At 45.4% G+C, this 26,047-nt stretch overlaps 1 protein-coding gene across 3 annotated transcripts in view; it reads left to right on the top strand.

Moving 5' to 3' along the window:
* The first annotated feature begins 760 nt into the window (after positions 1–760).
* Positions 761–26,047, top strand: part of caskin1 (CASK interacting protein 1) — an 80,669-nt gene continuing 55,382 nt past the window's right edge. For 2 of the 3 annotated variants that reach the window (XM_084037989.1, XM_084037988.1), the window contains exon 1: positions 761–969. In XM_084037989.1, coding sequence (XP_083894115.1) covers positions 876–969 — 94 coding nt within the window. In that variant the 5' untranslated portion in view covers positions 761–875. The remainder of the gene's footprint in view (positions 970–26,047) is intronic. The other variant, XM_084037990.1, reaches the window with a different exon arrangement.

Here is a 26,047-nt window from a genome sequence, read left to right as displayed (position 1 = left end):
CGCCTTGCTCGGCGGCTGAGTAAAATCCCTGCAGCTTCTCCGTAAAGCAAAGAGGGATGAGTGAGGAGGCGGGAGAGCCCCGCGCTCCTGGTCCGCCCCCGAGTTGCAGCACGAGCCATTTAGCGGTTAGAGCTGGGCCAGCTGTAGAGCGCGCGGGCGCGTGTACGTCCACCCCCCTCCCCTCTCCTCACTACCCAGCCCCCCTCACGCGGAGAAAACCATTACCAAATACAGAGCCCGAGCGCACGCGGAGCGATGGCTGCAGCAGCAGCAGCAGCAGCCCTGGATTGTGTTTACGACGCAGAGCACGAGAGCGGCAGAACCTCGGGAGAAACGGACACCGCGCGCGCACGATTTTTAACCGCACGACCCGTTGCGCGCCGTGTGCACTGGCGAGTCTCCGTTTGACGTCTTCTTCGTTCGGCGAGGGTCGGCGCCGGTCTCCCGCTCGGTTCGTCGTTGTTTTGGAGCGCAGCTGCGCGAGACACCCCAAGTCGTTGTCACGGATGAGGAGCGCGAGCGAACCGTGGAAGCGAGAAACCGTTCATCTCTACTATGCGAACATCACGCACGCGACCCCAGCGCGCTGATCCAGGAATCTAAAACGACCCACAGCGTCCCCATCCAGCGGAGCTGCACTTAGCTGGGAGGGGAACCCGAGAGCATCCCTCCATTCCGACCCAGTCTATCCTCCCCTCTCTCTCACCCCATCACATGCCGGAGCTCTAGTGGGGGTCTCATCGAGTCAGGGACCGGGGGGGTGGGGGGGTCGCAGGGAGGCTGTTCGTGGCCGCCGTTCGTAGACGAACCCTCCGCGTGCTGAGGCTGGGCCGTGTCGGAGGATGCTGCGGGAGTAGAGCGGCTCCGAGCGGAAGATGGGGAAGGACCAGGAACTGCTGCAGGCGGTGAAGACCGAGGACCTGCTCACCGTGCAGAAGCTGCTGCAAAGGCCCCGGCCAGGGAAAGCAAGTAAGGCACCCTGTTCCAGTCTGTCGAAGGCGTAGCTGAAACATAACAACACAGCTGTTTTTATTTGATTTAACCCCTTCCCCCAGTGCTGCCTGTTTGCTCCAGGTAATAGGCCGAACTGGTGATGATGTGTGTAGGTACAAGTGTGTGTGTGTGATTAAGAGAGGAGGGGTTGAATGCATCAGGGTGTATCAGAGCAGATCAGTGGTGTGATTGGAGACTGACAGCCCGTCTTGAGACCCCCGTCTGAGTGCACTGCAGCAGAGAGAGGGTGGGTGGAAGAGATGAAGGAAGGGGGGAGAGACAGAGGTGTGTTTTAGGGTCTGCGTTAGCCCCCCGTCTCACTAGTGAGAGCCGGTGGCCTTGTGATTGTTCCGGTTCAACGTCAACCTTCACCGAGGACGGTACGGATGGTTGAACTGTGAGTGAGAAGTAAAAGCTCCGTTCTATTCAGCTCTGTCTTCTAATTGTTTATTTTCTGCAATGAAGCACTACAAGATCCACAGCCCACTCTAATGTGTGGGCAGGAGAGCGGAGCCAGAAAGAGCCGCAGATAGACAACTGATACTTTCACTGATCAATAACTGGCTGATGCAGTTATCAGCAGAAAGAAGCCCAAATGCACAATTTCCAATATTTTCAGATTTAAGATGAGACACAGTGAGATATAATACAATACATTGTTACAGTATGGGGTATTGTTATGAATCACAGTAATTCTGGCCACAGTAATTGTGACATGCCCGCTCCTCACTGTCCAATAGACCATTTTCATGGTCTCTGAAAAGGCTCAGTCACGCCCCCTTCAGTCAACGGTGAGACACAAATCAATTTTTTGATCCAGTACGAACTGTGGCATGAATTACACATAAAATTTCCAATCTAAAAGATAATTTTACACGCAAAGAAAGTCACATAACTGTTGAAGTATAAGTGAAAATACGTAATTAGAAAGATGTTACACCCAAAAGTCGCACAAGCTCCATCTCTCTCTGAAGCTACGATGTCCGTGTCTTCGGTACCAGGATGTAATGTCACTCACGCTAACAGGTCTCATTAGCTCATTAGCATTAGCTCAGATAACGTTACTTAAGTGATGGAACGTCGCCAAGTTAGCTAGCTGGCTAGCGAGTCGAGCTAACGGCAGCGTTGGTGACGTACGTTGCGGGAGACGGGAGATGTAGCTCACCTAGCGGTTTCACACCAAACCAAATGACACCACAACAAAACAGACCAGAACGTGTGACTTCCTTGACTTGCAACATTTAAAATCGACAAACATCGTATGTGAAAGTCATGTGGTTCCTCTTAGTACAGGTTAGCCAACATGCCGAATAGCAGCACCCTGACGCTGCTCCACCAGAATGAAACAGAACCTTAATTACTATCATTGGTAACACCTGTGTTTACCCTACGATTTCATGGCAAAATGGCTACTGTGGAGAAAAGGAGGGAGAAAATAAAGGTCTATTGCTAAACCGGTTCCAGTCAGGCAGGTTGACGGCATCTGACCTGGTGCTCACACTCTGGAAGGGATCCAAACAGCAGGTGGGCCTCATTTGAATAAGAGGAGCCGGTGTCATAACACCGAGTTTCTCGCTTTAAAGACCCTGCACACGAGTGTTTCCAATTATTCTGGCTAATTAGACCCCTGCCACACCTGTGTCTTTTAATTGAATCTCTTATGGACCCGTAAAAGACTTGATGCAGGTTCACTAGATTTCCTGGTTTTCGCCGAAATAACGGTTCAGGTTTTTGCTGAAACTATCACTTTATCCTGACGTTCTCATGTCTGGAGAAACGTTGAATAAATAAATAGTTCCAGATCTGTTGGAGAAATGGATTTCACGGACTAGAAACCGTTGATCTGGCTTGTTTTTACATGTCTGGGTGCAACTCGTTGTTAAAGCTGACATAATGTGGGGAGGGAGAATGTATTGAAACGGATAGAAAATATCTCTTTTGGACTTGTGTTGTCGTAAGCTAACTTGTACACTGCTGCTTTGAAACAGTTTGCAGGAACCGGGGGAGGGGGGGGTGGGGTGGGGGGAGCAGAGCACATACAGGAAACCTGCTGGATTAAAGAGAGTCTGCAGACTGTCTCGGGCCAAAAAATACAGACATCTCCTCCCTTGAGTAAAAACGAAAGGAGTCGGTGGAGGCCAGCTTGTTCAGGTAGCGCCTAAAATAGAACCCAGTGCAGCACATTATGTACAGGAGCACATCACCAAACTACCTTTATGCTACAGTGCAGCTGGAAGCCCCTCGCAGGCTCCTGTTCAGTGCATCTGCTTAGAGCAGACAGAGATGAAACTAGTCTTTCAACAGCAGCACGCACACAGATGTGCCCCAAATATGAGCCGATGCTCCGCTGGATGGAGGTGCACACGGCCATCTAAAGCAGACTCTGCAGGTGGAAGAGGCCGGCGAAGCTCGCAGCTTATTAGCCTTCTGTTTATTATCATCTTTATGTTGTAATGTATGCAGCATAACTGTGTCTAATTAAAAGCAGTCCAGTCAAAACAAGAGCTGTGGGCTCATGTTCACTGGAGCAGCACGACAGTGAAGCAGTCGAAGCCCTGCAGCAAAGTTGCCATGGTGACGGTATAAGGGTGTACAAAAGTACATCCACTATAGTAATTCTGAGGTACTTTTACATTTCTTGAGTATTATTTAGTCCTGCTTCATACTTCTACAGTTCAGAGAAATGTTGGGCTGTCGCAATAATTTCTTTATCGACTTATTATGAGTGTGATCTCAATAACTTTTGATGTTTAATCGCATTATCATACGTGATACTATCGAAAAAACCTCAATCATTTTGATGTTTTATTGACTTATTGTTCAATATACGGACATGAAGTCCATCATTTTCACTTTTTATTGCCTTATCATATGATATATGGAGATGTCCAGGGTAATTTAGACTTTTTATAGCCTTATAGTACGATATATGCCCATGAAGTCCATCATTTTTACATTTTATCGCTTTATTGTACAATATATGGCCATGACCTCAATCTTTTTTGCTGACCTCCATATTGCTGTTTGTACATAATTACATCACCAGAATCTTTGCCAAAGTGATGCCAGAATACACATCAGGCTGTTCCTCTTTGTATACATATGTGTTATTGTGCAGACATTAACCAGAGAGTCCACTTGATTTTTTTTTTCTGGATGTGTGATTTCATTTTAGGTTTTATTTACTTAAGATATTTTACCCACATTTCAATGTCAATGTCTAAATCTTTGAAATGATGTACTAGCATTAATGTGCTATCATACTATCGTCACATCATCGCCGTTATCAAGGGGCAAGCAACTCGGGTCTCTCAAAGTCACGCTCACGTTGTGTCTCCGTACGTCAGACACCAACGATATCATGAGAGCCGCTTGCACTCGGCTCATGTTGTCATGCAATTGCACACAAAGATGCAGACACACACACACACACACACACACACACACACACACACACACACACACACACACACACACACACACACACACATCCCACTCTCCGGCATCCATATTGTAACAGGCACATCATTCAGTTGCATACATTTGCTGCAGTGCTGCATAATACACCAGTATTACCGTGGAAACCAGCATGTATTTGCCCCATAGGCCAAACATGAGAAAATGACTCAGTCTGGTGGGAAATAATACGACTACCATTTTGAAGGCAGCGCTCTTGATTGAAAGCCTGATATAATAGAATGCATGATTTTATTTAGTTTTTCCGGTTCTCCTTTTTTAAAATGTGTTTTTATGCATTTTTTGGGGGTTAGATGTCTTAAAGGAAAACACCACCGCATTTCCATACTGAACTATGTTCTGCTCTGATCTTAGACGATGTGATACATACCTCCCTCTCCTCTGTGCGTGCACTCAATGGCTCTTGCGCGCACTTCGCGCAGTGCTAATTTGCTAGCATGTAGCTTGTCCCATCATCACTCAAAACATGACGGGACTATATACCTTCTGCTTGTTTTCACAACCCTGTACGATGCACGTTATAACCATGATGTTTGATTGTTCACAAACTATCTTACTACAACCTGATGCTTCCTCAACTGTGCACAAACTACTACAGGTAGTGCAGGCGACGGCGTGCAGGTCACGTAGGTTCTATTGACGGAAGTAAGAGGGGGAGCGGAGTGATGATATTACTGCGCCGACGTCGAAGTGCTTCCAGTTGTTATTCCGCCATACTATATAGTTATCCTTGTTATCCGCTTAGAAAAATTGGCATGTTTCATTTTGTGTAACCAAACTTGGGTCGTGTAACTACTCACGTAACCGTATTTAAATAGGGACAACGTGGAAGTGCTTGGTCGCTTCTAACTTCACCCCCCTTTGGATCCTAAGGAATATACTGGGACAAGCTACATGCTAGCAAATTAGCGCTGCGCGGAGTGCGCGCAAGAGCCATTGAGTGCACGCACAGAGGAGAGGGAGGTATGTATCACATCGTCTAAGATCAGAGCAGAACATAGTTCAGTATGGAAATGCGGTGGTGTTTTCCTTTAAATAAGGTTTACGGAGATTACAATTTTTTTCTTTTATAATATAAATACATCAGTAGACACACCTCTCCTGAATATCGAAGCTTTAACGTGTTTTAAAAAAGGCGGTTGCTGGCGAGTGGCTAACTGAGGCCGCTAAACGGCATCACGCAGACTATTCCGCCTTCACAGCCTCGTCGCGTTTATACGCTGTGCTAGCCCGACGTGAGCTCTTTACCTCTGATGATTGCATTCATGCTTCAAAAATCATAAAAGTAATGTTCATCTGTGAAGATTATCTTGCTTAAATTGCGCTTGCTACTGAGCTTATTTATTATCTCCAAAATCTCATTGGCTTTTTGTCGAAGGGAGCCAGTATGACGATATGTCAGTCATCCCTCTGTTTGCTACGCTGCAGTGCTCCATAATGCCCAAGTTATGCTTCCGCGTTGACACAACGCAAGGGGGCTTACAGACCCCTTACGTCCTTGCGGACCCCCCTTACGTCCAACGCAAGGGCCTGACGTGTACCTCCCAAAAATCCTAGACGTGCGTCGAGGCGACGCAACACCAACGCAGTGGCATTACCTGTGATTGGTCCGCTAACTACATCCGCTGGAGACCGCTATCCGGTTTCCACTCATAAACACCGCCATTTAAACTTTTAATAGGCTACTTTTATTGTTTGCACCTTGTTTTTTTGTTTGCACCTTGTCGCTTTTGCACAAAGAAATAAAACACCAAGTTCTGAAAAATTGTGGATGTTTAAAGCCGGAAGGTAAACAAATACGCTATAACGAGGCTAACGACGATATACGTCAAGAGTCTCGGTCGGTCGGTCAGTCTTTACAAAAAACATAGCGCCCTTTACCGGTGTGGCGTTGAATTGCATTTCGACACGTAAACCCAACGCAGAACCATCACGGTCTCCAAGCAACTGCGTGGCCATTGAGTGATCACTACGCGGAAGCATAACCGAGGCTTAATACAGCAGCAATGCCCCTAGTAGAAACCAGGAAAATAGCATGTATTTGTATCTGGTGGGATTAGTAAAAAAGTATAATTTAGAAGGCTCTAGATTGAAAATGCATAGTTTTATGATATAGGTGCCTTGGGATCATAAACTGTGGGTTTGATGAATGCCATATTAATGCAGCCAAAAGGGTCAGAAAATGTAAAAGCCAAAAACATCCATATGAGACACAAGAGGGGGAACTTTAAATGGATTTCCCCCCTTTAATATAAAACCTGGAAACATGACGATACAGTGATTCAACACATTTCATACACGTCTACTTCTAAGGAAGTATTTTCAGACTTTCACAAAAAAAGTGAATAAGTGATGAAAAAAAATCAACACCAGAATTGTATTCATGTTTATTAATTAAATGTTAGCACTTCATTATACACACCCATCATTTTAGAATAATTTTCCATGTTTTCTTGAAAATGTGTGCAATCCGGCGCTAAAAAGGAGACACCGTTCTGACACTGCAGTGATATTGATCCCAGTATAAATCACACGGTGACTATATCCCATCATCAGATGTGCCCGACGCTTTGTCAACTCCCCGTGTTCTCATATTTAATGGAGACGATCAATCACTCAGCTGACATCTAATGACAGCGGGCGCCATCACTCCTCAATAAACTCTTAACCGCTCGTCATCATCTACAGCATTTGATGGTTCCATCTTGAGGTTTGCCCTTCAATAACTCACACTTATGTGTGGTTAGATGTGCCATCGAGCCAAACTGAAGGTGTTTAAATGCCTGATCAAGGTCCCCCCCCACACACACACACACACACACAGCCCTTGCTCTGCTGCATCACGGTGAATTTGATCGTTTGTATAATTAACACTGCGCCACAGAAAGTGTTCTGTGCTCCACAAACTGTTGAACATGCTCTGTGAAATCTCATTTGCGGAATGCGAAAGAATCTGAATAAACTGTTGTGTTTTTCTCAGTTCCTGAAAAGCTGAGTGTTTTTAGCTCGTGGGCCATTCCTTCAGCAAAAACAGGGCAGATAGAAGCAGCCAGCGAGGCAAAAATAATGACAGACCGGAGCTGAGAGTCCCAGACAAACAGCAGGGGAGGTGTAACGCCAGGCTGATGTTAACACAGACCTGTTTGTCATCCAGCATTAAACACAAAGCTCACCGGACAGCTGTGTGTGTGTGTGTGTGTGTGTGTGTGTGTGTTGCTACCAGAGAAACCTGTGGTGATTAGTGTGTAGGCATGGGACGATATGAAAATGAAATGCGATTCACTGTATCTTCCCGGTAATCATCAAATTTGTATTTGTTTAAATCAGGCTCATTTTCACTACTCTACCACGATAGTGAGCTATTTACGATTATCCTGATACTAGAAAGTGTGTGTGTGTGTGTGTGTGTGTGTTTGTGTGTGTGTAATGGGTCTGGCAAAGGCCGTGCCCTGCTGCAACTCATTTACTCCTACTCGGGCCAGACATACAGTCTACTCTGCACACATTCACCTGCACCACACATTCACATCTGGCACCATCTGGAGGGTCATCATCAGTTTGCTGTCACTCAGCGCCCCCCTGCACATGGCGTGTGTGTGTGTGTGTGTGTGTGTGTGTGTGTGTGTGTGTGTGTGTGTGCGTGTGTGTACATGGAGCAGCCCTTGAGTGTGACCTGAGGTCTGTGTTTGTTAATGGTCCCTTTCAGTGTTTGTGTGTCAAAGCGGGTGGTGTAATCTGTATTGATGGTTGTTTATTGTGTGTCATTAGAGGTTGCCTGTGTGTGTGTGTGTGTGTGTGTGTGTGTGTGTGTGTGTGTGTGTGTGTGTGTGTGTGTGTGTGTGTGTGTGTGTGTGTGTGTGTGTGTGTGTGTCACATCAATGAAATGATTAGGATTCGACCTCCGGCACAATGTTTACTGCCATGAGAGACTTCCATCACTACACAACACTCTCCTCCTCCTTCCTCCTGCTTTTTCTTTCTTTGAAGCCCGGAGAGATGCTAATGCCCACAGACCATTCTGGATCCCAACGCTTGTCTCTTTCCCACCCTCCATATTTCTGCGTCGATGTGCGAGGCTGGCAGAGGAGCAGAGCAGCTGATTGCATCCACACCAGTGCACATTCACAAAGGAGCAGGCAGAGAGGAAGCTTCACATGCTGTCGGCCAGAGTCTTCACATCGGTTAGCTGTGCTCTGTCTGCAGCCATGCTCCGCTGGGACAAACGCAGAGCTTCTTTCTTTGCACATTATTGGGTTATATGCGACATGGTGCTCATGGTTTGTGCTGCAGCACTGTGATGCTGGAATAGAAGGAAAAACCCTCATTGTTGAGGGGCAGTACTTGAGTAAATGTGCTTGGCAATGTTAAACCGGTGGCAGCAGTGATGCTGGGAAGAAGGATCGCAATAAGACTGACACATTTGTCTTTAGCAAGAGTTGAAATATTTCAACTTCATCAAGAAATGGAGACTAGAGACAACCAGAGACTGTCTGTGGTCCCCCAGAGGTCTAGATAGAACCTTACATGAGTCCAGAGACCAGAACAGACTATGTGGAGGAACCAGAGACTGTCGGTGGTCCCCCAGAGGTCTAGATAGAACCTCACATGAGTCCAGAGACCAGAACAGACTATGTGGAGGAACCAGAGACTGTCTGTGGTCCAAACAACAAGATCTCTGCTGTATTTATGTCTGGATGATGTTATTTTAAGTGTTGATAGAGCAGCTATAATGTTAGCATCGCGTAGCTCTGATCGATCTGAACTCCATTTAAGCAATAGTGCAATCCACATTTGTTCTCATCAAGTTTTCATCAAAAAAAGTGGACAATCAGAGGTATTGTGACAAGATACCACCTATAATCGACCGCCCCCCCATTTACTTACATCACATACTTAACTTAGATTGGTAACCTAAGCAACACGTACTTACACCTACTTATTTGAACCAGAATCAGAACCTTTCCCTAAAGACCCTAAAGTAGTTTTAGGAACGGACAAAGTGCTTCTTGTCAGTATCTGTATTTGGGCAAGAGACAATCAAGTGCACTTCACAGACTTTCATTAAAAATAAAGAGAGAATAAGCAAGTATGCAACAATGAAAAGAGCTCGGGCAGCATTATTGATTCTTTGATTATTGTGTTTGATCTTGAAAACAGATTGAGAGTGCAGGATTGGCTGGCAGAGTTCCCTGCATTTCCCTCCAAAACATCATCACTCACCTTTCTGCTGACTGCCTCCATGATTGAATTGCAGAACAGATGGAGGGAGAGGTGGATGGAGCTTTGTGCTGGGAGGGAAATGCAGTGGTGGGGAGATGCAGAGAGAGAGAGAGAGAGAGAGAGAGCAGAAAAAGCAGTATGGAGATGGAGATATATCCATATTGTATCGATATCGTCATGTGCAGATATCGTCTTGGAGATCGCAATACGGCATCCGTGTTGACTTTTCCTGTTTTTAAAGCCTTCATTACAGTAAAGTCATGTCATTTTCTGAACTTACCAGACTGTTTTATTATTTGTTTTTTTGCCACTTAGTCACTCTATCCAAGTTATGGATGAGAGGATTCAAGATTTGACTGCAGATCACGACTGTGACTAATAAATTGTGATTGTTTTTCACTAAAAGGATGTTAACTAACCATGTGTCTCATCTGTCACACAATCAAAACATGTTTCTTAACTTGTTGTAATCCAGTATGTTTTAGTCCCATCTCCAGTATGTTTTGTCCCATTCCTAGTGATGTCACTATTATGTAAAAGCACTAATAGTGAACCGTACAACATGGTCACAATGTCGATATGGAGGTGTTTGGTTTTCTCCATGTTGCCCAGCCTCAGGCGGGCGGTACAGATGGACGCACACATGAAGCTTCTCTCTGTCTCTCTGCACAGTGTTCTGCACCAAAAATAACATCCACATAGTTTAATGGGTCAGAGGCACAATAGGAGAGCACAGGAGAGGTGGGGGGGGGGGGGGGGGGGAGGAAAGAAATGATATGACAGGATAGGAAAGTAAAGGAAGGGAAAAGGAGGAAAAGAAGGACAAGACAGCAGAGGAAAGGGAAGGAAATGAAAGAAACGTACAGGACGGGAAAGAAAGGAAAATAAAGGAAATGCATGAAAGAGAAGGACAGACGGAAGAGGACATGAAGGGCTGGGTGTCGGTAATATCGAAGCGGCTCCAGTCAAATACCTGCAATCTCTCCTTTTGGTGCCCAGATGTAGAAAACAATGACTATTTGTAAAGTATTGCTCATAGCCAATCACTGTTCTCCAATTTAATGCAAGGCTTGATTGGCCCTATAAGCCCTATAGGCTCTATGGCCCTCTATAAGTATTAGTATTACTTTAATGGTGCTCGTATTGGTAGTGAAAACCAAAAACCACACATCTATTCTATTCTATTGTACTCTACAGCTACAGTGCAGATTAACAGGATGAGAGGCCCAATGGAGAGTATGTGGTTTATTTTGGATTGGAAGACCACCCACTAAATGAGAGGGGTAGCAGGGTGGGACCTCACATGCTCGATCGGCACCGATTACAGAGGTGGCATTATGTATCTGTATGTACACACACACACACACACACACACACACACACACACACACACACACACACACACACACACACACACACACACACACACACACACACACACACACACACACTCCCCCTACCAGAGGACTGGCACAGGGAGGTACAGACTCTACTGGAATTCACATTATCAGTGTGTGTGCTGTGATTGTTAAGGTGCAAGTTGTCACACACACACAGCATCATACTAAAATCTGCAGACACGAGAGTTGAATCTCAAAGATATGAGAGGTGAGAGAAACAGAGCTGAGCTTTGTCTTTTGAGATCCTTATGTGACTAATGCAGTAGCTGTATGAATGTGTAGGTGTGTGTTAGCTTGCAAAGGTGTGTGTGTGTGTGTGTGTGTGTGTGTGTGTGTGTGCATCTGCGTCCTCAACAGCTGCTGCAGAGTGCGACTGTGACTCCTTCCACACTGCCTTGTGGGATTTTTCCACTCACGCCCTGACTTCATAACACTGAGTGTGTTCTTACTGCTACAAATGAATGTCAGAGCAGCTAATAAAGGCAGGAAATTATGCCGTTTTTTTTCACGACTCAACCCCTGAACTTAAACCAACACGGTCGGGACAAGGTTTGACTGTATTCCACATGTGAAGCTATTGGAAAATGTTCCGCGTTGCTCCCACAGCGAATCCATTTAGCATGGCCGTGGGACTTTGGGGCCGACCGGCCACTAAAGACAGGGCTGTGACACGGTTTGGGTGCGGATTCACGGCTTGGGAAAAATGTGCCGTGCACCGACACACCCTCAGGTCTTTGATATGTGTGAGAGTGTATGTGGGGTGAAAGTAGAGGTAGACGCTAGAGCTGAGTTTCTATAAAGGGCATGTTCCTGCTACAGTACGGAGAGGAGTATAAACGCATCCCCGAGGGGTACGGATGTCTGCCAGTGGATGAATAACTGACCCTTCACTAAGCCCCGCCCCCGTGAGATCCTCCAAATTCTTAGTCATTTTAGTAATATTTCTCAATTTGTATTGTGTCTAGTAGTGAGGACATAACAAATGACCAAACTTTTTTTTATGGATGTCAGTTTTTGAGCCTGTTTTTGTGTCCCAAAACAGACTAGATGAGGCTTCTTTTTGTCGTCCGGAGCCTCGGACTTCATACTTATGTTACTGCAGCCGGTAAGCTAACATGCTAACCACAGCGGCTTACATTAGAGCAGATAAACCCACCGTTCAGTCCAGTACTTTGACCTCTGGCTCGACCTTTGCGACAAAGTAGCCGTCCATTAATGCTACCGTTTGCTGGAACACCACCATCTGGTGTCACAAAATATCTGCATCGGTCATAGTTGGTGTGTGTGTGTGTGTGTGTGTGCATCATACAGGAAGCAGTGAGCAGAGACCAGAAGGGACTGGGCCAGCTGGACAGATGTTGAGTCTGGTCCAGTGTGTGTGTGTGCGTGCCTGTGTGTGTGTGTATGTGTGAGTGTGTGTGTGTGTGTGTCCATACCTACATGTGTGATCCAGTGGTTGAACAGATGTTTGGTGTTGGATCTCTGCCCACACAGCTGCAGATTTGAAAAAGATTCCATAAAATGTACCTGACCTCTGATACATGCGCTTATAGTTTGTGTGTGTGTGTGTGTGTGTGTGTGTATGATTGTGTGTGTGTGTGTGTGTGTGTGCAAAGTCATTCAAATCCAGCTTTTACAACGCTTACATGAAGGCCATTCATTCATTTAAAGTGCATCTGAAATTGGCGCATTTAACTTTAAACTGTACAAAATTGAGGGTGGAAATTGCTGCATAAATATATTGCAGGAAAACAAATATTGCCATGTCAGATTTGTTCCAATATCGTGCCGTCTCACCAGATATAATTCTTTTATTCAGTGTCATTTTCTGTAACTCGCAGTCTCTCCCTGACTCCTCATCCCAATCACTCTCGCTCTAGTAACCTTCTTCAGTCTGTTTTTAAAAGAGGAAAGCGAGCACCTACGTCTCGTCACACCGACAGTCGTCGTTGTAGAATGTGACATTAGCACAGCAGGATCTTATGCAGCATCGTCGCAGCAGCCTGGCAGCAGCTAATTATCCAGGATGAGCCTGAGTCTTGTCTCTTGGTTTAACGGGAAACCTCCTGGAAAGAAGGGAGTCAGACCCACACTTTATAGATTTATTGCTCATCTGAAACATGAAAGGAAAATGATTCAAGATTCATTTGACAGGAGGGAAGCCTGTGCGGGATGAGGTCCTTGCAACACTGCTTCAGAAAAGTCTGAATTTGAATCGGCATGTCATGACATTTTATGATGTCAGGTCAGACTAAGTCCCGCCCCTTCCGGTTAACCAACATGGGACAAATATCTACGGTAGTCAATGGCAACACATTTGACATTTTTTAATCCCTCATTCACACTAACAACCGTCTCGCTTGTTCTTTTGCTTCCCGGCTCATAAAAAGAGTCGCTAAGATAACGTTATTTGTGATGGAGCATAGCTAAGTCAGCTAGCTAGCTAAAAAAACAAAAAGTGATACTACGACAAACTGACACTTTCTTGACGTGGGAAATTATCTTTGAAATTCATTCAAAGTGTAATTCATGGCACATTTAAAATGGGATCTAAAAAATGAGTTATCTTGTGTTGATTATCGTCATATTTTTTTACGAAATAAGGTCCCATTGGGAACATCGGAGGGGGCGTGACTTAGCCTCTCTATGTCGGACCAATTTAAACCTATAGTTAATTAGGATCACACTGACAGCCTGGATACCTCTCAGAATGTAACCGTAGTTTCTCGAAACGGCAACAATTGTTTTGATTTATTTCAATACTAATAAATTCTGGTATTCCTGTTTCTTTCGTAAAACGTTTTGTAAATGTCATTATTAGTGTAGTGCTTGCAGACGCTTGGGTTGATTTAAGTGAAATTTCTGGTTGTTGAAGGAGAAGAGGATGTCACTACCCTGTTTATTATTTCCCACTCTTCCTGATAAACACTAAACGTTGCCAAGGTGACTTTGTTTGTACGAAACACCCGCATGTTCACTGTTGTGAGTTATATGGACTGCAGGATGGACTGGTTAAGGTCGTGCTGTCACATGAGGTCATATATGAGTGATGTTTAAAGCAGGATATGAAGCTGGCGATGAAGGCCTCCCCTTTACCTAACTCATAAATATTTCAGCCTTTCCTTGTGTAGTCTCTTTGACGCCTCCCCTGCTGATCTGGAGGCAGATATCTGGGTCAGATTTATTTTCCAGGAAGCTTGAACTCTTCTAAACTCCGCGTCGTAACTGATGCTCGGAGATGATCGGTGAACTTATGACTGGAGCGCTTTCAGACCACCTGAACCCGATCCCCGAGAGCAGCTGGGAAACGTTGAGCGAGGCCTCCGTCCTCCCTCACCATAAGAGAGGATTAGAAAGAGGGAAGGGAACGGTGCAGAGCAGTATTTGGAGTGTTTTTAATGTGTCGCAGTTCTGTCTCTTTAAGCTGAAACATCTCTGTTTGTGTGCTTAGTCACCGCGGACCTTATGCCAAGACATGTGATCGCCACACACACACACACACACACACACACACACACACACACACACACACACACACTGATTAATCACTCTGAACTTATTCCAATCTCATCAAGTCGATTTCTTCCACTGTGTCCATTTAATTATCCACAGTACTCTGCAGTACTTTGTGTTTACTGTAATTAGCAAATGTTAGCGTGCTAAGCTGGCAATTTTCATTTGATAGCGTGGTCGGGCACGTCATAAATCCCTGAAGGGCCCGTCACTTTCCCCGCCAGCCTCCATCTTTTTACTTTCTACATCTCGGCCCCCGCCCCCGGTTCGTTCCTGGCCGCCCCGTGAATCAGCCTGGCTGACTGCGCTGCTGTCAGGGAGCCGGTGAGAGCCATTAGTCATGTTGAACTGGGCCAGGAAGAGAATCTGGTGGAAGATTCCACCAAAGTAACAGCTGCCCACTTCTCTGTTTTTTTACATTTGTTTTGATGGGGTGAAAAAGGACACATGCATTGAAAGTCCCAGGCCAGATTGGAACAGTCCACCTGTCATCCAGATGAGCCGCCACGGTGGACCAACATCTGTCCTTCCTTGAGTGTGGCTTCTGAGGCTACAAACAGCTGCGTGCACAGGAAGTGCGCATGTGTTTTACAGACAGGTCGTCGGTAACTCAGCGGCGCGGCGGGTGGGCCTCGACGCTCACGACCACGTGCACGCTAGTGCGACGCGTTACTGCAGGATCACAGCTGATGTCCAAAGAAATGAGGCGCTGGCCTTCCTATAAACCCAACATCAAAGCATCGTCAGCAACGCCGCCTGCAGAGAGATTTTAAAACCCCAAACATTCAAAAAAACAGAAATGTCCCGTTCCGACAAACGAAACAACATAATAGCGTCGGGGGTTTTGCGAGCGAGATTCGACATTCAGCGCAAAAAGCACGGGTTTCACCAACGTGAGCCCTGTGCAGCATGTGTGTGTGTTTATGTAGTGTCATACCAGCATCCATGTTCAGTTAACTCACCCCCTTTGATCCTTCTGCCCCAGTAATGTGTGTGTGTGTGTGTGTGTGTGTGTTACTCCGCTGGTTGTTTTGCAGCCTGGCAGCCAATGGGGGAGAAGCAGCGGCGTCCCCGAGCCAATGAGCCTCTTTGTTTGTGTGTTCTGGCTAATTGGCTGCTTGTATGCAGCTGGTGAACACATGTGGAACATGCGGTTTGGCTCTTTACGTGTGTGTGTGGATGCGTACATATATATATGTTTTCTTTCTTTCACCCCCCTCCCTCTTCCTATCGTCCTCTTATCTTTCCTCTTCCTGGAGCCGTCGCCACAGCAACAAGCTGGGGTCCGGTCGGATACTTCTACTCCTGCATGTTTGTGTGTGTGTGTTATCGTGGGATTACACTATAATCTGACAATACGGATTAGCACAGCAGACCGACCGGTCCTCTGGCTGTTATACGTTCATCTTTTTCATCCCTTGCTCTCAGATAACTCAATCTTTTCATCATTTTTCCCCTCCCATCTCTCTTTTGGTCTCTCTCACCCCTCCTCATCTTTCCTCTCACCCCCGCATCCCTTTTCATCTCTGCATCCACCCTCTCTCCTCCCCTCCCACATTCTGCCCCACCTTCCTTCTTTTTTGCCTTTTCCACTTTGACTCTCATCCCGCCCTTCCTCCCGTCTTCCCTCCTCTCATCTCTCATTCATCCAGATCTCTCCCTAAACTCAAGGGATTGGAGAGGAGAAATTCACTTTCACACGCTTCCCCCCCTTCTCTCTCGCCCCGATCACTCTTGATCGCAGAGCTTTTATCTTTGTCTGCATCATCTCTTTTCTTTCTTCCCTCTGCACCCCCCCCCCCCCCCCCCCCCCCCCCCCCCCCCCCCACACCAACACTGGTCACCCCAATGGGGGAACCCTGGGCCCCCTCTGCATGCTACTATGGTTGCAGGGCCGAGTGCCAACGTAGGGGGGATGGTGCCGAATGGGTAGCGAAAGGGAAACTTGTTTGAGATCAGTTGTTCATACACTCGTTATTGATTCCTCCAGCTGAGTTCACTTCCAAAGTCAATAATGATTATAATAATGAATTTAACGTTTATTATATATTTGATTATTTGTAGATGCATCCATAATCAAAAAAATGTTACCTGCAGCCCTATGTACGATACGGAAACAACATTTTCTGTAACATTTTACATTTTTTTTATAAGAGTATTTCTTCAGCTTTGTTTTTTGGTGGCTGTTTGTAGCTGCTGGCAACATGATAATGGCAGGTGAGGATGAAATGGACCGTGGTGGTGAAGAGAGAGCCGAGCCACAAAGCTTGGTCTTTGTTTCAGTCTGTGGTCATGAGATGACGAGCAGCTGAGATGAGTATTCCTCCACAAGGAGCTTCGGTGACCTGGGAGGACCTCAGCATCGAGCTGCGCCTCCTTCACACCGAGAGGAGCCAGTTGATTTGGGTTGAAATAGCACCTCCTCTCTGCAGGTGTTATCATTACGTCAGGTGAGGCTATAAAACACTGTGGGGGAACCCTGGATCGTGTGGGAGGGGGTTTGGAGTCTCCCACAGGAAAACTGTAGCAGGTAACATAGATGAATGAACTCCTGGCTGCCTTATAGATAAGATGGCGGCAAAATCAGGGATCTTATGAGTTTTTGAGCAATGGCAAAAGGCAAAAATGTAGCCCGCAACAGACGATCATAATTTAGCACAAAAAGTATCAGGCCGATTAGCTGTGGACAGACGGACAGATACACCTACACACACACACACACGGTCAAACCCATGATCTCCTCCCATGCCTAACCCTTGCAGAGATAATAAACAGAGGGGAGCGAAAGATGTCACAATGCAATGGAATATATTGATTATTAATAATAATAATAATAATAATGAATTTAATTATACAGCACTCTTTAAAATACAACTGATATCTCGTGGTATTGTCTGGCGGGGTAAAAACAGCTATAGTGCAATGTGAAAACTAAACAATTTACATAAATCATGCAATTTTAAGGGGTGAAAAAAGGAGAAATGAAATTAAAGTGATTGTCATAAATGAAAGGAGCAATCCACTGTTTTGTACACAGATGAGTTAATTCGTCACAAGGACTGCATCAGAAGGGAGACTTGAAACAGGAACCTTTTGGATAAAACTTGTTACAAATGTTTCACATGATGTGTTATACAGAGAGTCGGGCAAATGTGTGACACAAGACAGACAGTAGCTGCAGACGCAGGTACAATGAGGCTATTGTTCTCCTCGTAACTCGACCACATCAACACCGCTCTAGTCCTCTCCCTCTCTCCCTCTCTCCCTCCGTCTCACATCCAGCGTGATTCCTTTCTAAACCAGTAAAATCACGTCCGTGCTGCTCGTTCGCACACAAGAAAAAGTGCCGTCGACAGCACACGCACGCTTTCTCTCCGTCATTTAAACCGCCCGAAGCTTTTCATTAGTCGGCGTCGGTGAATAGGCGAGATACAAAGAGACATTTGATAGGCCGACAATTCAGAGAGGGAGAATGAAAGGGAGCCCTTGGGTGCCTGGTTTCAAAGATCTCAGTGTGCTCCTCAAACTCAGATTATATATCCGTTTTGAAACCAGCTCTTGCTCAACTTTCGCTCCAAAAGTCACACGAGGAAGTCCGTCTCTCATCTTCAGTGCCCATTAGCAGCATGTTACAGTATAAGCATGTTAGCATGCAGACGTTAGCGTTCGGCTCAAAGTGCTGTGGCATGAGGGGATCGTTTCATTGGCTCGTGGGCTACAGGAACGCCCACCCTTTCTAGTTGCTCGCTGTGTGTGTGTTTGAGAGAGAGAGACTGACTAGTGCGTGCACTGTTCCTCTCAGTTATTAATAACAATATTTTGAATGTTAACGGTATGAATGAAGCTCCGAAGCTTCCAACTGTTCGATACAGCTCTAATTATTACTTATAAGTTATATTTATAAGTGCTGGTTATGCTGTCGCCCTTCTGCAGGAGAAACACCTCTGACTCGATAGGGTTCATCTATAGCAGCCCCTTAATTTACTATTACTATTACTGCTGACACTGCATGATATCGGTTCATTACACGCCCCAGTGGACTCCACATACACTACTCCCTCAGTATCCCCTCCTCTCAGAGTCAATGTCATTATTATTATTAACTCAAGCTCACTCTCACATTTACCATGAATCCTACATATAAATCCTCCAAATGCAACTCCCTCAACGTGATATTCAGTTGTTTTTTTTGCGATTCATATCTCAGCTGTAACAAACGAAACAAAAAAGCATGCTGTGATTTATTTGGCAGAATAAATACAACTCAGAGCAGGCACGGGACGATATGAAGTTAAATTTAAAACTGATCAAATGGCAGTAAAACATACAGGGAATATAACAATATAATATTCATACTGGATCACTTTACATTTTGTCAAGAAGCAACATTTTTCTTATAGCATCACAGATTGCATTACGATCAACTTCTCGTGAGTGTTTCTGAACCTGATACCGCTACCTTGGAGTCTTAAAAACGAATAATGTTCTCTCATGTTTTTCCAGTTTTGGACACTTTTTTGCAATTATTTTTTTATTTACTTTTGAATAAATATTGCCAACTGAATCCTTCACATTAAAGCTATATGGCATCGATGTGGGCAAAGAGCTACATTAAGCGCCCAGCGAGGCGTTTAAAGAACCTGTATATGTGCACTCAGCATTAAGTAGGAGAGTGAAACAGATAATGGAGGTGAGAGAGGCAGAGCGGGATTATCTAGACCTGGGCCTGTTGGATCAGGTTCAGACCAGGGAGGCCTGGTGGGAGAGGCTTCCTGTGATTGTAAATCTATCCCCTCGCTCTGTAATGGATGTGTTTGTGAGGCAGAAAGAGAAAGTCCAGGGTGTGTTTCAGAGGAACGCATCAAATCCTCCCCTTGTTTGTTGTCTTGCCCTAGAGAGCGCCCCCCCCCCCCCCCCCCCCCTCTGTTCCTCGCCACATTTTTCAGCCTTTTTTTCCTAGACATCTTCCTGTTTTCTCACCTGCTTCCATTTTAAGTTGCTGCCATCGCCGTTTGCTGTTAATGCCGACTCAACACTTATGCTCACTTACATATCACGCGTTTCATATTTTAATAGGAGGAAGAGATGATTGGATTGTGATGTAAAAAAGATATATATAGTTTTTTATTTTGCATATATTGTCAAATAGGTGCAAATAGAGATGCCATCCGAAGGGGTAATAAATGCATTTTTCATTTCATGTAGAAATCTGGTGTTTAACAGCATTCAAAAGAATGGGAAAGAAGAAGAAAGTATTTCTGTTACACATAATAAAAATAACAATAATACATTTGCTTGTCTATAACTCTCTCTTTCTAACCCTTCATATCGTCCCTTAAACTTCCCTCATTTCTAAATTCAACCGAATTGTCTTTGGGCTGCATTTGTATGTTGAAACGTCACGTCGGAGGGTCTGAACAGAACTGCACCAGCCAGTCAGATCAGCAGTGTTAGGCATGTTAGTCTCAAAACCCTCGTGATCTCCTCTTATTGAGGTTTAAATCATCGATAAAGCATCGATGGAGAGCCACTCCCCTCTTCCTTCTTCCTCCCAATCCTCATCCATCCATTTGTGTCGTCTTTCCCAGCAGTTGGACAGAAATAGCTCCGCTGTGTGTACCAGTAGTCAACTGGAATAGATCCACCTCGCTGTGTGTGTGTGTGTGTGTTCGTTTCTCGCTGGGCATCCTCCGTCGGGAACCTGACATTTACACTCTAAGACGGATGTTCAAACATCAAAGCCCTAAACTTGGCCTTTCCCCCCCCTCCCTCCCTTGCCCTCCAATGTTTCTGTTCATCTTAATGCCAGACGTTCGCTATTTTGAGATTTCATACATTTTTTTTCAATGTAGGAGGCTATTTTGGTATTAGAAATATTCAGGTCAGTTCTTCTTCTTTGATGCCTTGGTGTGTCTGCACTCTGGATTTCGCTGGTACTTTATCCATCACCTCTTTAGAGAAAAGAAAATCATCGCAACATGAGCAACCTCAGGGGTCCCACTGGTTTATGGGTTCACTGTGAAGCAATTACTTCGTAGACAATTGGGGTTATCTCGTGGTATCGCTTTAATTTTCTATTTGTTGCCACTAAACGACGAGGGGTTAAAGCAGCTTTTAGATTATAATACATCAAACAGGCTACACATCCGGTCCATGTACATTTCTGTTTCTCTCTATAGACACACAGTTCCATCCATCATCCATCCATCATCCATCCTTCTATCCTTCCTTCCTTCTATCCATCCTTCTATCCTTCCATCCATCCATCCATCCATCCATCCATCCTTCTATCCTTCCATCCTTCCATCCTTCCATCCATCCATCCATCCATCCATCCATCCATCCATCCATCCTTCTATCCTTCCATCCATCCATCCATCCATCCTTCTATCCATCCATCATCCATCCATCCATCCATGTCAATGTCAATGTCAATGCTTTATTTTTGGATAGGGAAAGTGCACATTAATGAACATCGATAATTACATATCTCTGTAAATATGCCGGATTATAGCAAAGATGCTAATTTGCATCCGTAGTCCCTACTAAATAAATAGATAAAATACAAATAGAAGAGACAAGACACAGCGCAATATATTACATACTCAGAAGGACACCAGACCCAGACAGGATATAACAATGAAATAAAAAGTAATGTGTAATTTGATTCAAGTCGAGTCAGTGGTTCAGTTGTCCTTTAAAAGAGGAATATGTGGGGCCATCCATCCATCCATCCATCATCCATCCATCCATCCATCCATCCATCCATCCATCCATCCATCATCCATCCATCCATCCATCCATCCATCCATCAATCATCCTCCTATCCTTCCATCCATCCATCCATCCTTCTATCCTTCCATCCATCCATCCATCCATCCATCCATCCATCCATTCATCTATCCATCCATCCTTCTATCCTTCCATCCATCCATCCATCCATCCATCCATCCATCCATCCATCCATCCATCATCCTCCTATCCTTCCATCCATCCATCCATCCATCCATCCATCCATTCATCATCCTCCTATCCATCCATCCATCCATCCATCCATCCATCCATCCATCTATCCTTCCATCCATCCATCCATCCATCCATCCATCCATCCATCCATCCATCCATCCATCCATCATCCTTCTATCCTTCCATCCATCCATCCATCCATCCATCCATCCATCATCCTCCTATCCTTCCATCCATCCATCATCCTTCTATCCTTCCATCCCTCCATCCATCCATCATCCTTCTATCCATCCATCCATCCATCCTTCCATCATCCTTCTATCCATCCATCCATCCATCCTTCCATCATCCTTCTATCCTTCCATCCATCCATCATCCTCCTATCCTTCCATCCATCCATCCATCCATCCATCCATCCATCATCCTCCTATCCTTCCATCCATCCATCCATCCTTCTATCCTTCCATCCATCCATCCATCCATCCATCATCCATCCATCCTTCTATCCTTCCTTCCTTCCCAGACAGGATATAACAATGAAATAAAAAGTAATGTGTAATTTGATTCAAGTCGAGTCAGTGGTTCAGTTGTCCTTTAAAAGAGGAATATGTGGGGCCATCCATCCATCCATCCATCATCCATCCATCCATCCATTCATCTATCCATCCATCCTTCTATCCTTCCATCCATCCATCCATCCATCATCCATCCATCCATCCATCCATCCATCATCCATCCATCCATCCATTCATCTATCCATCCATCCTTCTATCCTTCCATCCATCCATCCATCCATCATCCATCCATCCATCCATCCATCCTCCTATCCTTCCATCCATCCATCCATCCTTCTATCCTTCCATCCATCATCCTATCCTTCCATCCATCCATCCATCCTTCTATCCATCCATCCATCATCCTCCTATCCTTCCATCCATCCATCCATCATCCATCCATCCATCCATCATCCATCCATCATCCTCCTATCCTTCCATCCATCCATCCATCCTTCTATCCTTCCATCCATCCATCCATCCATCAATCCTTCTATCCATCCATCCATCCTTCTATCCATCGTCAAAGTGTTACTCAACTCAAGGTGTAAGATTGTCAATGTGTAATTAAAGATTTTAAAACATTTCAAAATGTAGACCACGTAACATGATGTTATATGAATGAGGTCCTCATTAAACCTGACAGCTCACCTTGGTGAAACATCTGATTAACTTTAACTACCTGCTCTATTCAGGCTTAATGCAAAAATATTTGATTACACACACACACACACACACACACACACACACACACACACACACACACACACACACACACACAGAGACACACACACAGACACACACACACACAGGCTCAGCTGTCGTTTGTGTCTTTGATAATTATGTGACTATAGCGGCAGGGTAATTTACTGCTGGGTAATGGATCTGCACAATAATCAGAGATACACAGTGGCGGGACTCATTTTTACGCCCCCCCCCCCACACACACACACACACACACACACTCAGTGATCCCATGTTGAGTGCAGCCAGCCTGGTTTATGAGCTATATTAGGAGTCAGATTTGAGAGTCCCTCTCTGCTGAGTTCAACACTCTGATAGTTCAGGGACCGCTGATGTCAGTGTCACGTGTCGGTAAATGTGTGTTTTATGTGTGTGCTTGTGATTACATTTCCCTAATTGACCGTTTGCTCTCCACTGCCCTGAACATGATATTACGAGTCTACTACGGCCAAGGCATGACCCGCACCCGCCTGCCTCTGATTGATGAGTTAGGCATTTTTGCAACCAGGGAATGGAAGTGACCATATTTGGAGTCGTGATGACCTTACTGCATCTGGCTCCATCTGGCTTCTGGTGTAAGCTGCAAACAATACAAAAAAATAAAATATAATATATATAGCAGTAGCAACGCTGTAGCAAGGCTGTGGTAGTGATCTCTGTAGCCCCACCCTAAAGCATCCCCTGCTAAAAGGGATATGTTGCATTCAAAGAGTTTGGATGGTGATGTTTTTGAAAAACCTTTCTGAAATCCAAAACAGAGCAAGAGTGTTGCTTCAATACAAGCTACAATTGTTAGCATGTCCAGCTAACTAGCTTTGTGCCTATGCTAACCTAGCATTATTTCATCGGCCTCACTTTTCAGAGCTAGTGGTTGCCGCGCGAGTTTGCGGTATATTAGTATGCGATTTCAAACACATCAACTACAAATCAGAAGCCTGCGTTTGAATGCCTCCCTCTGAAATCAACGACCCATCGTTTAAGAACGTCTAACAATTTCAACTGAGAAATATGCGAGCCCTCTCGGAAAGCGTAGCAACAGTAGCTAGGCGGGGGCTGGGCTTTGCAAACGGGTCAGCTGCACACATTTTTGAGAACACGCACCAGTGCTAGATCATGTTTGCATTGGTGGTCTATTGTGTTGTGCATGTGTGTGTGTGTGTGTGTGTGTGTGTGTGTGTGTGTGTGTGTGTGTGTGTGTGTGTGTGTGCAGAGCCAATTCTCAGCCTGAAAGCGAGAGATAACGCTGCATTGCTCGGAAAGGGGGGGGGGGGGATGTAAGAGAACAGAGAGAGTAGCAGAGAGAGAGAGAGAAGGAAGGAAATGGGAGTTTACAGGTCAGCTGGGATGGAATAAAGAGGAGGATGGAGAGCGAGAATGAGAGAGAGGAGGAGGAGGAGAGAGATGGCACACTAGGACCGGAAGAAAGAGGAGAGGATTAGAAAGACGAGAAGAGGATGGGAGCTGGAGTGGAGAGTGGAGGACTCCTGGTTGAAGAGGGAGGAGGAGGAGGAGAGGTGGTGATGTGTAGGGGGGTGTTCATTATGAGTCATGCCCAGGGAGGCTGCCTGCCGCTGGGGAAACGGCTCACTGACAGTCCCAGGCATCAAAAGGCCTTCTGGAGCTTCTCATAATGTGTCATCAGGGAGAAGTGGGACAGACAGACGGATAGAGGTCAAAGTGAAATTGGGACACAACAGTCCTCCTCCTCCTCCTCCTCCTCCCCTCCTTACCTCCCTCCCTTTATTGTATAAGGGCAGTTTTACTGCAGCGCTGCAAGGCCACATACCTCGTTCCGCCTTATTAACGCCCCCAAGGCTAACTAGCTTTACGTGAAAGGTTGTTAGTTTTTTTTTTTTTTTATCTCACTCCATCTCTATCTTTGTCTTTCCACCTCTCTATCTCACCTCCCCCCCTCCCCCTCTCCTCCGTCCTCCTCTCACATTCTAAATGTGGCGAGCAATCACGGTATTCTTTCAGAGCCCGAGCCCACGCCGTCGGGTTGTGATAGAGTGAAGAGAAAGAGGCGGATAGATGAGATATTGATAGGTGATGAATAACAGGAAAAAACGGGGAATGTAAAGATGAGAGGGTGAGGGGGGGTGATGGGGTGAGGCGGCTGTCGTGTTAAACCCTGCAGCCCCGAGTCTGTTTTTGATCCAGTGTTGGCTTATTCCTGGCCACGATGGCTGCCACGCTAGTGATGAATTTGTCACCTCTCTCTCTCTCTCTCTCTCTCTCTCTACCTTTCTCATTTTCACTCAACAGCCTGCAGCATCGTTTTCCATCTCCTCATCCGCTCTCTCTCTCTGTCTCTCTCTCTCTCCCTTTCTTTATTTCTGTGTTGTTGACATTTGTTTTTTTTTCTTCTAAATTTGGCTTCTCCTCTGTCCTCTCCTCTCCTCTTATCGTAAGATTTTCCAGCTCCTTTTTTCCCCCTTTATACTGGAACGATGACAGCGATGGTCATCTGAGCAAACGCCTGAAAGGGAGCGGTGTTTACATTTACCAGATAAGGACTTTTTGTGGCCGGGGCGAGCGAGGGCTGAGAAGGTTTGGGGTGGGTTGCTGCTTGTGAGATAGGGATCTTCAAGCCATTTCTTTCATTGATTATTTGCTGCGTTGACTATAAATAGTCAGTGAATCATTCAAAAGTCATAGTTTTTCTAAACTGCTGGTGTGGCCCACATTGCTGCAAAATCATTTGGAATTTGGTATTTGGAGTAATAAACAAAACATTCTCAATATAGTCACAAAACTATACCGTCTCTTCATCATTTAGTTTTGTTTGAAACAGCTGATTTTTTTCATCCAGCCTCTCTACGATGGACGAGCATCGGCCCTTTGCCTTTTTTATCTGTTTGGGCTACTATTGTTTTATTGTTGTTTTCTCTCCATGACAACCACCGGAGGATGCTGCTTCATTCTTTGCATGGATGAGCTTGTCGCCACTAACGTGACAGCCGTCACCATCTGTCGGTCCGTTTGTTGTTTAGTTTCTAGCTCTTGTTTTCCTCCTCCTCTTCCAGCTCCTCTTCGCTCCTGTACAGTGTCTACTTAACCACTCTGTTGATCCTCCCTCTCTCCCGCCTCCCTCCCAAGTCTACTCAGAGTGTGTGTGTGTGTGTGTGTGTGTGTGATGAGGTCACGGTCTGTTCAGTATAGTCATCACAGTTCTGCCCC

Source organism: Eutrigla gurnardus (assembly GCF_963514095.1).
Source record: "Eutrigla gurnardus genome assembly, chromosome: 20".
NCBI classification, from domain to species: Eukaryota; Metazoa; Chordata; class Actinopteri; order Perciformes; family Triglidae; genus Eutrigla; species Eutrigla gurnardus.
This window is presented reverse-complemented; position numbering and strand designations above follow the sequence as displayed.